General features: G+C 42.9%; 1 protein-coding gene across 7 annotated transcripts in view; it reads right to left on the bottom strand.

The window, feature by feature from the left end:
- Nucleotides 1-12,961, bottom strand: part of si:ch211-207d6.2 (sickle tail protein) — an 87,667-nt gene that overhangs the window by 295 nt on the left and 74,411 nt on the right. The window contains exons 21-30 of one of the 7 annotated variants that reach the window (XM_058067139.1): nucleotides 12,631-12,928; nucleotides 11,519-11,656; nucleotides 10,670-10,913; nucleotides 10,398-10,475; nucleotides 9,453-9,600; nucleotides 9,284-9,368; nucleotides 8,979-9,122; nucleotides 7,976-8,029; nucleotides 4,738-4,845; nucleotides 1-2,017 (exon numbers count right to left, since the gene is read on the bottom strand). The exon at nucleotides 1-2,017 is cut by the window's left edge and continues 295 nt beyond it. In XM_058067139.1, the coding sequence (XP_057923122.1) occupies nucleotides 1,283-2,017; nucleotides 4,738-4,845; nucleotides 7,976-8,029; nucleotides 8,979-9,122; nucleotides 9,284-9,368; nucleotides 9,453-9,600; nucleotides 10,398-10,475; nucleotides 10,670-10,913; nucleotides 11,519-11,656; nucleotides 12,631-12,928 (2,032 nt within the window). In that variant the 3' untranslated portion in view covers nucleotides 1-1,282. Of the gene's footprint in view, nucleotides 2,018-4,451; nucleotides 4,846-6,289; nucleotides 8,030-8,056; nucleotides 8,699-8,888; nucleotides 9,123-9,283; nucleotides 9,369-9,452; nucleotides 9,601-10,397; nucleotides 10,476-10,669; nucleotides 10,914-11,518; nucleotides 11,657-12,630; nucleotides 12,929-12,961 lie in introns of those variants that run through there. The other 6 variants (XM_058067146.1, XR_009129040.1, XR_009129041.1 and 3 more) reach the window with 6 other exon arrangements.

Raw genomic sequence — 12,961 nt, 5'->3', positions numbered from 1 at the left:
TCCAAAGGTATTAAGATGATTCCTATTCCTTCATGGTTCCTATTCAGCTCATTTTAAATCCATGGAAGTGTTGGAATGCTTCCAAGGGGCTCAGATATTACAATTCTACTCTTATTGCTGTATTTATTTCCTCAATTAATAGAAAACAAGCTAGCAAAATACATTGCCAGAACGTATTTGTCACATTAATAAAAATAATAATACAACACTCCGTAGATGTTACTCTTCTTTGTTCAACTGGAAGGTACGTTTGTGCTATAACTACATGTTACGTGTGTAATATGTATAGACTGGAGGTATTCATGGACGACTCGAGGAGATACACTAAAACACCTGAAGAGGTTTACTGTACATATGCAACCCGACAATAAAGACAAACATTTGCATAGGAACGGGGAAAATAGGAGAGACCAGGACCAGGACCGCCAGCTTTTACTCTTTTCAAAGCAGTCCAAAGAACTCCAACAATACTTTGATACCTTAGTCAAGTGCAGTTACTTTAGTGCTAAAAGAACCGATATTATTTAGACTTTATTGATGTACTCGTGTTCCGTCTTCTATACCATGACCCCAAATACTAAATACCACAGCAGGCTCCCACAGCCGTGTGGTTTCCTTCTGCTCAAAACAAACCACCCAGTCAAGTTTAATGTCTGAATTTGTTGATGGATTTGACTGACAGGGCCAGTTATCATCTAGGATGGTCACTACAGCACCGTTTTACCCTTTAACATAGTACTCAAATACTTCATATATCATTTTACTTATTTATCAAGTTGTTGACATTTAAATTGGATGTCCCTGAAGTCTATATATGTACATGAATAATTACCAACCATATGAAAGCGGGGTCTGAAACAGTGAGGATAAGCGGCATAGAAAAAAGCTGGATGGTTGAATCTAAATGAAACTAAGACCTAAACTAAGAAACTAAGATAGTGGACCATGCAAGTAAACACTAACTATCTAACTGCGGAGACAAACATGAAAAACAATGACATCATTTCTCCAATTAGAAGATATATTATTATTATTTAGTATATATGACACTTCATAAATTCAATTAGAACTAAGGAATATGTATGATGTAATATGTACTACTTATTTGCCACTTGTTTAAAAAGACGTTATGGAGCCCTGTTGTGTTATTTAATGTAAAACCTTGGAAGATGTGCGGATTACAGAGGAGGTTTACTGTGTTTTCCTGCTTTCCAGGCGTCTGGTGACAGGAAGTGATCTGGTGACAGGAAGTCTGCTTATCTCTCGGCGTCAATGTTGGAGGTTACCGGCATGGTGTGTCGCTACTTTGGACTCCAACACATTTCTTGAGAGGAGCGGAGTTGGACGAGGATGCTGGAAGACCCCTCCCTTCGTGACCTCCCGCCATGTTGTGGAGGAGAGAGGAGGGGGGTGACGGCGGGGAGGAAGAGGAGGAGGTAGAGGAGCACGGTGAGGATGAAGAAGAGTAATAGGTGAGCTGAGAGGCGGAGGCGGCGGCATTGGAGGTGTGGGCGAGGTCCTGCTGACGTTTGCTGCTGTGAGCCCCTCCTTTAGGGTTCTTTGTCCCGCGGGACGCCGACGAGGCTCGGCTAGACGAGGGGAGCAGACGACTCAAGTTCAGAGACGGGATCAGGGACTTGGAGGAACACGGAGAAGAGGGCGATAAGGAACAAGGCGGGGCGGAGGAGGACGAGGGAGGGCCCAGGTCAGCCTGCTTGGCCCGCCGAGTGCAGGAAGGAGAAGACGAAGGGGAAGCACACCTGGAGGTGCCGGAAGGAGGGGAGAGGAGAAAGCGCTTCCCGCTGGAGGAGGTGGAAGAAGCTGCGAGTGATGAAGCAGAAGAAGAGGAGGAGGATGAGGAAGAGGAGGAGGTCTGGAGGCTATCTGCGGCGGATAACGAGTCGGGAGGAGACGGCTGTTTCCCACAACTACGGCACAAGGCTGGGATCTTAGAAGCACGCAAAGCAACGACTGAATGGTTACCGACGCCAGCGGCTCTAGTACCTCTGATGTCCGCCTGCAAACAGGAATACTGCATGTCATACTGCATGTCAACACCAGTACAATAGTACAGTACACGGCAGCAGCACACCGGGGGGAAAGGAGTATTTGATTCCCTGCCCCTTCGGGACGTTTACCCCCTTGGACGATATGAACAGTCTGTCGATTTTGTTGAATAGAGAAACTAAAGGTTAAAAATCAAGTTTATTTGATGAAATATAAAATAACACATTATATCATACAATAGAATTCATAATTCAGTTATAGGTTTGAGTGACATAAGTATTTGATGACCTACCAAGCAACAAGCTCTTATTCTAGTCCTGTCCCTTTAAAAAAATACTCAGACTCTCACACCCCCCCTGCACCACCATGGGAAAAAGCCAAGAGCTGACCTCAGGGACCAGACTTCAGACCTGTACAAGACGAGACCATCAACAAGACTCTAGACCTTCATGGGATCTGCACAAGAATGGCTGGGACTACAAGAACACAAAAACTGTTTTAGACCTTCACAAGACTGAATGAGACTACAAGAACGTGAAAACTGTTTTAGACCTTCGCAAGACTGGATGAGACTACAAGAACGTGAAAACTGTTTTAGACCTTCACAAGACTGAATGAGACTACAAGAACGTGAAAACTGTTTTAGACCTTCGCAACATTGCATGGGACTACAAGAACGTGAAAACTGTTTTAGACCTTCGCAAGACTGGATGAGACTACAAGAACGTGAAAACTGTTTTAGACCTTCACAAGACTGGATGAGACTACAAGAATGCGAAAACTGTTTGACCTTCGCAAGACTGGATGAGACTACAAGAACACGAAAACTGTTTGACCTTCACCAGACTGGATGAGACTACAAGAACGTGAAAACTGTTTTAGACCTTCACAAGACTGGAATGAACTACAAGCCAACAAGACTTCCTCCACCAATGACAAACGTCTGTTATTGTCATCACATGCTAATTTCCCTCTAATGCTAATTCATGCATGCCTTGATTTAATCTAATTAACATTGCGTCTGTCTCTGTTAAAGTAAAGCTTTCATCCAAACGGAGTCCAGTACTGTTCTTACCTTCTGAGGGAGTAACCTTACTAAATCTGCATGGGATGAAATACTTCTTTTCCCCACTCCATGCTCTTGTGTGCTGTCCCCCATTCCATCCCTGATGGCCTACTCGGGTGTTACAATGTGCACACATGATGACCAACGATCAATTCAAAAGCATTTTAATGACATAGTGCCATTTCACAATAAAAGTCATCTCAAGGCACTTTCACCGGGAGCAGCTTTGTCACACATGAGAAGGGTATTTTATATCATATTGGTGATTACTGTATATGACTTAATTATGAATTATTCAAATGGCTATTCTGTTCAACTTGTATGTTCTGTTGAAATAAATAAGAACTGATTTGACATATCAGATCAAAATGAACAGCAATACAAATATAGGGCATTCAGAAGATGCATTTAAAGTAATGTTAGAACAATATGTACTATTCTACAATGATCACTAGATAGCAGTACTGTTACATTGATGGGACAGTAGCCATCGCAGGAAGTACTCCATAGAACAGGAAATTAAAAATCTAACTACAAGGAACTATAATTATGTTTTACAGGTCACATTTTGTCCTGTTATATTGGGAAATACAAGAGTACATGCGACTATAGGGATGTTATTTCATGTCTACAGGGCTCTAATGATTTTAAAAGCCAAAATTTATCCAGCTAACTATTTTCCTCCGGGCCGCGGGGAAGTCTCGGTACGGAAGCCTGGACTTCCCGGTCCCTAGCCACCTCCTGCAGTTCCACTGAGAGGACACCAAGGCGTTCCCAGACCTTCTCCCGGCTGGGCATGCCCGGAACACCTCACCATGGAGGCGTCCGGACTAGATTCCCGATGGCTCTTCTCACAACCCAAAGCTCATGACCGATGCTGATGGTGGGAAGAGAGTCCAGGGTGTACCCTGCATCTTTCCCAAAGTCAACTGGGATAGGCTCCAGCATACCACCCAGCATAACAAAAGATGGATTCATTACTTATTTCTACTTTGCAGTTTCTCTGTCCCTCTACTCTGACGCTCTATTGCAACCCAAGATGATACGACCACCCCCCAGATCTGGATTTGGCTCCATGTTACTTCCCTACAGGGAGTTGGTCTTCTTTAATATACAAGGAACGTGAAACAAGACTTGCTCAATGTGTAAAGTGCCTTGAGACAACTTCTCAATACAGCGTTCATAGCAATGTCAACATACCAAAGACACTCGAATGACACTGAATTCACTTAACAGCAGGGCCACTAGCAACAACATACATGCAGTAGTGACTGTTTGACAAACTCTTACAATGATATCCTCCATATTGGTAATAACTTTTTTCTGTGCGGAGGTCAAAAACGTAAAAACATTTTGACACAAAATATCCACAACTCACTGCAAGATAGCAGGACAATTGCTCTTTCCAAAGACCATGCAGGATTCAAGTACACTCTGGCGTGATGATGGCAAGATCACCAAGTGTTTCTCGGAAAGGGAAATAGCAAGATGGGAAGAGGAAAATGGTGACAGAACAACAAGTACAACATCTTTAAACCACCAGAACATCATGCAAACACATAAGTGTTTATAGCAAACATAGCTAATAAAGTTCTACATTATCTGAGGTATTCAGACTTGATATTTTTTGGATTTTACTTTTTGAAGTTAGTTCCGATATTTACCTGACTAGGTTGCTTCTGGGCAGGCTTCGATGTTTTTTCAGGTGAGTCAAAAACTGGAAATGAGTGACAAGATGTGGTGTGGGATCGCTGAGCTGAAGAGCTGGAGGCCTGGAAGGATGATTATCAGTTAGGATATCATTATCATCGAATAAGAACTGCGAATAGAAGGGAACCAACACAAGAATTGAAAATTGACAAAACCCAGGAAAACCACAAGAATAAAAGGTTACCTGAAAATACCAAAAATAGCTGACACCCTGGACCCAGTCTACCAAAATGCAAACACCCTGCACTGGACGGGATGTTTGTTCTGTGCTGTCTTGGATAGTTTTTATTCTTACAATAGTGACACAAACTTTACCAACAATACAATCTTGGTTGGTAAAATGATTCATTATACAGTAAACCTCGGATATATCGGATTCAATTGTTCCCACTGGTTTTGTCCAATATAAGCGAAATCCGTTATATGCGTATACCGGAAAATGTCCGTTTTACGCACATATCGGATTTATATCCGGTATATGCGTAAATTTTATCCGTTATAAAAAGGCACTTCCTTGACTATGTTTCCAATGTACCTGGACTGGGCAATGAAAAGAGACGTAAGGTAATGAGAATTTAACTTTATTGGACTCTGAGCATAACAAATTGTTAATTAAGCTAGGCCCTGTTACGCCCGTCAGGCCTACGTTATTTCCAATAGTGAGGTTAAGATCTCATTCACTGCTGTGCTAGTATTATTGACGTCACTCACTTTTATATTTGTCCTAAATCTGGAGCCAGGAGAAAGACAATAGCCAGTGACATCAACAAGATTAGCATAACGATGCGGCCATCCGATATATGCGAGGGAAATTTAATGGAAATGCATTGGAACGGGACTGGAGATTTTGTCCGAAATAGGCGAAATCCGTTATAAAAAATCCGATATATGCGATGAATTTTTATTGGAAATGCATTACAGAAAAACGGTTCTTTTTTTATCTGTCCGTTGTGAGCGAATTTCCGATATATCCGAGGTTTACTGTATGTCCTAGTGCGGCACGGCGGTCAAGTGGTTAGCACGCAGACCTCACAGCTAGGAGACCAGGGTTCAATTCAACCCTCAACCATCTCTGTGTGGAGTTTGCATGTTCTCCCCGTGCATGCGTGGGTTTTCTCCGGGTACTCCGGTTTCCTCCCACATTCCAAAAACATGCTAGGTTAATTGCCGACTCCAAATTGTCCATAGGTATGAATGTGAGTGTGAATGGTTGTTTGTCTATATGTGCCCTGTGATTAGCTGGCCACCAGTCCAGGGTGTACCCCGCCTCTCGCCTGAAGACAGCTGGGATAGGCTCCAGCACCCCCGCGACCCTCGTGAGGAAAAAGCGGTAGAAAATGAATTAATGAATGTTTGTTGTCAGGTAATGGTGTAATGGTTCCAAACAGAACATTCACCCAATCCTCCATCAGAGTTTGAAAACCCTCACCAGAGACCAGAAAACAACCAATCAGTTATACAGACCAAAGCACTTATCACCAACGAAGCCAACCCGCTAAGTCAGACCTGTTTCTTGGTAGAGACCTTCACTGGTTAGTTTGCAGGCTGTGGTTTGACCCTCTTTGTCTGGGGGGGATTTGAGCTTGTGGAGATCTGAGAGGCTGGTCTCTTTGATGGGCTTCCCTCGCTCTGTTGCTTGACCTTGCCTGAAGGATGAGTCCCGTCACCGGAGAAAGGGTCGGGCAATGCAGGTGGAAAAGGAGCCATGGAGGAGGAATAACTTCTGAAACTGTCCATGCTGATTTCTAGATGTTTAATGGACTCATCTAAACTGTCAATCGAGTCAAATGTCTTCTTGCACAACTCCTCCACTTGGCTGTGCAACTTGGGCTTGAAGATGTGTTCAGTGGCATTAGGAGAAGATGGGCTAATTTCAAGGAGGTTGTCATGGTTGGGGTCCCGTCTGGTCCTGCCAGGCTTAAACCTGCTGGATCGCTTGTTCGGTTTCTTGGTCTCTGTTACTGGGTTTTGGTCTAATGTCATCATGTCGTCTTCCTTCCAGACAGTCAGTTCAGGAGTCTTCTTTCCTGTTTTAGTTGTCCCTGATCGAATGGCCTGGCCAATAGAAGCCAGTTTGTTTTTCGGGAACTTGAATTTAAATTTAGTTTCTGCCTTTTTGAGTGCATCTGGTTTAGCCTCTTGGTTTTCATCAACAGAACCGTCTGTTTGAGGCAAGTTAGAATGCTGTCCATTTTCTGAGATGTTGGAGCCTACGCTTGTATTTGCTTTGAATACTTGCGTAACATCCTGTGTTGTCTCCTTTTCCACAAGGTTGTCTGGAGAAACCCTCAAAACAAGATCCTCCTCACATTCAAAGATGGTAGACAGGCGCTTTAAGTCTGACTGAATGTCCACAGACGTCAGAGCCACAATGTCAGAGTCACAACCGTCTTCAAAAGCCTGGTTCTCATAAACCTGACAAGCGGGATGATCTTTCGGTCCCGAAAATGCTGTTGTGATGTCAGCAACACTGCTTTTGTCTGGATCTGGTTGTGCTTTGATTCTGTTCCTTGCGATGCAAAGGGCAATCTTACCAGCTGGAAGAAGTGGAGGTGGAGATCCTCCATCATCCAAAATATCAGGACTCAAACTACCTTCTTCTGTGTATCTTCTTCCAACCTCAGATAACTGAAAATTGACCTCTGGGAAATGCAACTTATTTCTTTCCATTTCTAAGTTTCCGCTTGTATTCTGCTTACTTTCCGGTGATAATTCCTGTTTGCAATCATCTGAAGTTTGTTGTTTTTGTAATGCTTGTACACCCAAGGAATTCTCAGCAATTGTATCGATGTTAGCACCGGCTACAGAGTCAGTTGGTAGGACTTCTTGCAGAGGGACGATTGTTGTTAAGGTCTTGTTTTCTGTTGATGAACACTGGGTTTCCTGATCACAGCATCTGGCCATGCTAAAAGCATCATCTTTGTCTGGGTTTGGAATCATTTCCATATTATCTCTGACCTGAACACTTTTAGAGGTTGTATTTGGAGGCACAGCACGTTGTAAGATTTGCATATCGTCTGACATTGACTCTTGTTTAATCATTTTGTCTTCCTCGATCTGGTGAGGAGTCACACATCCTTGCCCAAATTGAATGACTTCCACCTTCAAATGGTTATCAGGGCAACCAATAGGAGGTCCTAAATGAGGCACTGACTTAGTGTTCATTGGCAAGAAGTGATTCTGATCAGCCACCTTTGATTCTGGGCCTGTTGTGGTCAGTGTTTTGCTGGATGTTTTTGCAGTAACCTAAAATGAATTGAAATCAAATAATTAATCAACATTTATTTTGTGGAACATGTAGAGGATATTTGTGTATGTTTTTTTTTTTGGATGAAAAGTTACTAACTGATGCCCATTAGGGCTGGGATGACGTGTCGATGACATCGACACAAAAAATACGTCGACACAAGAACTGCATGTCGATGCGCCTTCACTCCAGCAAAACCGTTCATTTCAGTTCATTCAGTAAAAATAGGCGTTCATTTAGTTAACTTGGTCGTTAGCCTCTGATCTCCCCCTCTGCATAGACTCGGTCAGTCGAGTAGTCCGTACACTCATGTTCACGTTCGTTCCGACTCAACAGCTCACCAACTAGTGCTGTGTCGGTTATGAACAAAACGGCCGGCGGACTGAACGGGTATTTTGTGGGCGGTTCATTCGTTCACAAAAAAGAACTGGTTCTTTTGACCCGTTCGTTCACGAACGCCACACCACTACTCAGAATCAAAATATGGCAACGGTCATGGCAACAAGTTTCAGTGAGTCCAGCCAGAAGAAAAGATCACGCAACAGAGTATCCAAAGTATGGGAATACTTCAAGCCAAAAGGTAATGATGCGGTGGTTTGTGACCTATGCAAAATGGAGATGGCGTATCAACAAAAGCACGACGGTGATGCACCAGCACCCGGGAGCTGCTTAGGCTCTTTCTTTATGTCTCTCACAATGTTTCTGTTATTAACTGCTGATGTTTCCTTTAGTTTAGGCCGTGCACGCCTATTACTTAGTACACCAGTGGTTTGTTTCTTCTTCAGGACATTCCAAATGGTTGTATGACCGATGTTGTACAATGCTTCTGATTGATTTTCTATCTTGCAAATTCATCACCGTGCAGCCCACATTTGAATTATTGAAACTTAAAATAGTTAACTATAGCTTCATATCATTTGCTTCATTCTTGTCGGGTTTTAGAAATACCTGCAGTTCTTTCAGAATCCTTTTATCATCCTCATCATCCGTGTGCTCCGAGGCTGGAAGATTGGTGGGTTTGGGTTTGACCTCTGGGGGTTGTCGGGGGGGTTTGGGTTGAGGAATAACAGGTGGCTCTTTTTCACCACCATCCTGCAAATCAAACACAGTAGATGCGTTTATCATTTCTGTATTATATGTCAGCACAGAAGGACAGCAACTAAAGGGAAGCTGAAAATTACGCAAAAAGCAGAAAATCCTAGCCTGGACACCAGGAAATTTTGATTGTGTGGATGTGGAACACCTGCACCCACCTGTGATCCAACAGCTTCTTTTCTGGTGGTGAAGCTCACCTCTCCACTCCTTTCTTTGGTAAGACTGCTGCTTGCAGCGTGCGACCTGAGAAGGTATTGGTCATCACATGTTCTAAATCACATTGGAGGTGAGGGATGACACCATGGTGATCCACAGTGACCAACAGACCTTCTTGGCGGAGTCGGAGAAAACTGACTCCTATCAGGACTCTGCTTCTTTTCCACACTTGAGCGTCGAGGTTTCTCCACCTGCGGCCGTGGACTCCGTCCGGTGCCGGGAGAGGCTGATGGTGGCGGATCCACGGTAGCTGTTGCAGCTAAAAACCCATTCAATCAAGAACATATTTTAGACTTCCATGACTGGACAGTGAATCCTTGATGTCTGCACAAAAAAAAAATATAAAAAATGTTTATTTGCGGGGTGCATGGCGATGGAGTGGTTAGCACTCAGGCCTCACAGCAAGAAGACCAGAGTTCAATTCCACCCTCCGCAGTCTCTGTGTGGACTTTGTATGTTCTCCCCATGCATGCGTGGGTTTTCTCCGGGTACTCCGGTTTCCTCCCACATTCCAAAAACATGCTAGGTTAATTGGCGACTCCAAATTGTCCATAGGTATGAATGTGAGTGTGAATGGTTGTTTGTCTATATGTGCCCTGTGATTGGCTGGCCACCAGTCCAGGGTGTACCCCGCCTCTCGCCCAAAGACAGCTGGGATAGGCTCCAGCACCCAACACGACCCTCGTGAGGACAAGCGGTAGAAAATGAATGAATTAATGAATGTTTATTTGCATCCCACCATAAATAAATTTGGACCGCCACAGATACATTTGGCAGTACATTTTTACAATTTTTAAATTATTTTTAATTTAAATTTAATTTTCAATTATTTTTATTTTTATCTTTAAAATCAACACACTTCCATGGATCCCAGGAAACGTAATGAATGCTTTTATAATCGCCTTTTTAGTTTGAGTTTTGAAGTCTCCACTTTGGCCATAGTTTTGCATCCTGGCCAGATATGGAAATTAGATGATGTCATCTAGCAACCCAGGACCACAGACAGATTGCAGTCCTGTGGGAAACACTACAACTAGTAGTAGATGAGTCTTGTACCTGGGGGCTTCAGCAGGGAGGAATCCACTTCATCACTTTGCTGTGCCGGTTTGTGGTCCTGGGTTCCAGACACTGAAGCTGCATTTTGGAAATGTTATAGCATTAAAAAAAAAAACTACAGATTTTTGTTAAGTAGATGTGCATATTTTCCACATATTATTCTAATAAATATGGTTAGCATAAATACAACTGATTTAAATTCATGGCACTCAATATCCCCTTTATTGTATGGTGCTGTAAGCTAATGATTTGTTTGCAGGACCAAAGTCTACCTTGCAGTGTCAGGTCCAAGGGCTTCTCCATTTCTTTCTTGAAAGTTGAGGGATTGACATCCCCGGCAGCCAAATCTGACCGACCCACTCCATTACGGGACAGATCCTGGTCAGCGACGGATTTCATCACACTGGATTGGACATCCTGAAGGCCTTGGTCTAGATCTTTGGTGGTGTTTGAGGCCCGGTTGGGTCGGCTCACACTGCTTTCGAGACTCCCTTCTGGGGTTTCTCTCGCTGTACTCTGTCAATAACACACACGGTTGAACATTGCTGATCACTGAACACGTTCCAGGCCTTCCCCTGTCCCACTGTGGTTTCAATTTGGCAGCTTCAACATCACATTTTTTTCACCATAAATAGATGAATTATTAAATCATGCTGTTTCATGGTTGAATATCATATATCTTTTTTCATATAATTTTCTTGATCTGGTCTGGTCTGTTGGCCATAACAGGTGCCGCCATGGACGGTCGTGAACCCGTAAGTAGCGATTTAACTCTTTTACGCAAATCTCACGTTTTTTATCCCACTGATGTCACGTGGGAACGACATGAGGTCTCACGATAGTAACGGTTAGTACGGTTTTATATTGACAATAATTACAACAAACATACTAGAGAATGTACATATGAAAAGTAAAATGAAGCAATATAGAAATATAAATATAACATAAGTGTATGAATAAATACCCCTGGGTTACACCAAAGATAAGCATTCATTTAATTCTGATGACAGATACACTGATATTGTTCTGTACGATTCTGTCATAGACGCTCCATCTTCCCATCTCATGTGAATGAAACCTTTGTCATCAAAGGAAGAAACACACCACTGAATACAAGTCACCTCGGTTAGTTTGGCCGTGGTCTCCAAGGATGTTTGGACTTGGTTTACGGTGTGACTCCATCTGTGAAGTTCACTGGACTGGAGAGGACCGGGACGCTTCTGCAGGGCAGGGCTGCCCTCTCGACTGCGAGGACTCACCTTCAAAAATAATATAAAACTAACATCTTTCAGTACAAGATGTACACAAAGAGATTTGTTTTTTTTATGTAATCAAACTACACATCCCTTGTAATTTGATTTACAGTATGCTAGTGGTTCCCAAACTGTTTGTAGACCCCCCCTTTTGGATATTAAATATGAGCTGGAAACCTCATATTACAAATATACAACATAAGGTGGCCAGAAATATTTCAATATTGAACAAAGCAAAATTTGTTCTCAATCAGAAATCCCACCACACTCTTTATTGCTCTCTGGTTTTACCATATCTTACTTATTGTGTGGAAATATGGGCTAATAACTATAAAAGCAATCTTCACTCGCTAAATGTACTGCAAAAAAGGGTAGTAAGGATAATTCATAATGCCACCGACAGAGAACATACTAACTCCTTATTTCTAAAATCACAAATACTTCAACTTCATCTTCAAACAGCTAAAATAATGCATAAGGCTAAAAATAACCAATTACCTAAAAATGTCACTATATTGACAGTTACTATGGTACCCATTATGTCATTGTATGGTCATATCACCTCAGACTTCGGTATGTGACCAAAAATAAAAATGAAATAAGAAAAACTTAAACTAGTATATTAGGAAAGCAGGAAGTGAACAAATTACTGATTGTAAAAGTACCAGTTGGAGGGGTAGGATTTAATAAGCTTTGCTTCTTGGGAACTGGGAACTGATTATGAGATGCATTCAATTGTAATCTGATGCATGTTCAAATGAAATAAAACCATTACCAAATTATTATGAGGCCTCCCCAGCACACTGAAATTCTTTTTCAATAAATATAGATGAGGGTGGGGGATACGGCAAGCAGCAATGTAAAAAAATAAAGAATGCATTTACCATGTTTTGACATTTTTCACTTTCTTAAGCGGTCCTTTAATGCACCATGTGAGGCATAAAATTGGGGGTCGGAGGCTTTTAAAAGGTTAACAGTACCTTGGCCACAGTTGGTAGGTCCCGTCCATGGGTGGGCGTCAGTGGTGGGCTGTGCTGGTGGGCGTGGATGCCAGTGGCTGCCGTGGTCTTAACTCTGCGTGCCGTGACTGGAGAACTTGAGCCTGTGAAGCTAAGTTCAGGCTGTGTTAAGTTGCTGGGTGGAATTGGAGGAGGGCCTTTGATTGATGATCGAGGCTGGGGTTTTGGGGAGCTATTGGGACTCTTCGGCATCTGGGGACCCTGGTCTGCTTGTACGGCTTGGGGTGCTCTGGCAGGGGGAGTGGATTCTGATACGCATCTAATGAACAGAGGTGTATCAGTTGGATTTAGC

This window comes from Doryrhamphus excisus, chromosome 1 (assembly GCF_030265055.1).
Source record: "Doryrhamphus excisus isolate RoL2022-K1 chromosome 1, RoL_Dexc_1.0, whole genome shotgun sequence".
Lineage (NCBI taxonomy): Eukaryota > Metazoa > Chordata > Actinopteri > Syngnathiformes > Syngnathidae > Doryrhamphus > Doryrhamphus excisus.
Note: the sequence above shows the minus strand (reverse complement) of the source record. Positions and strands in the feature narration are given on the sequence as shown.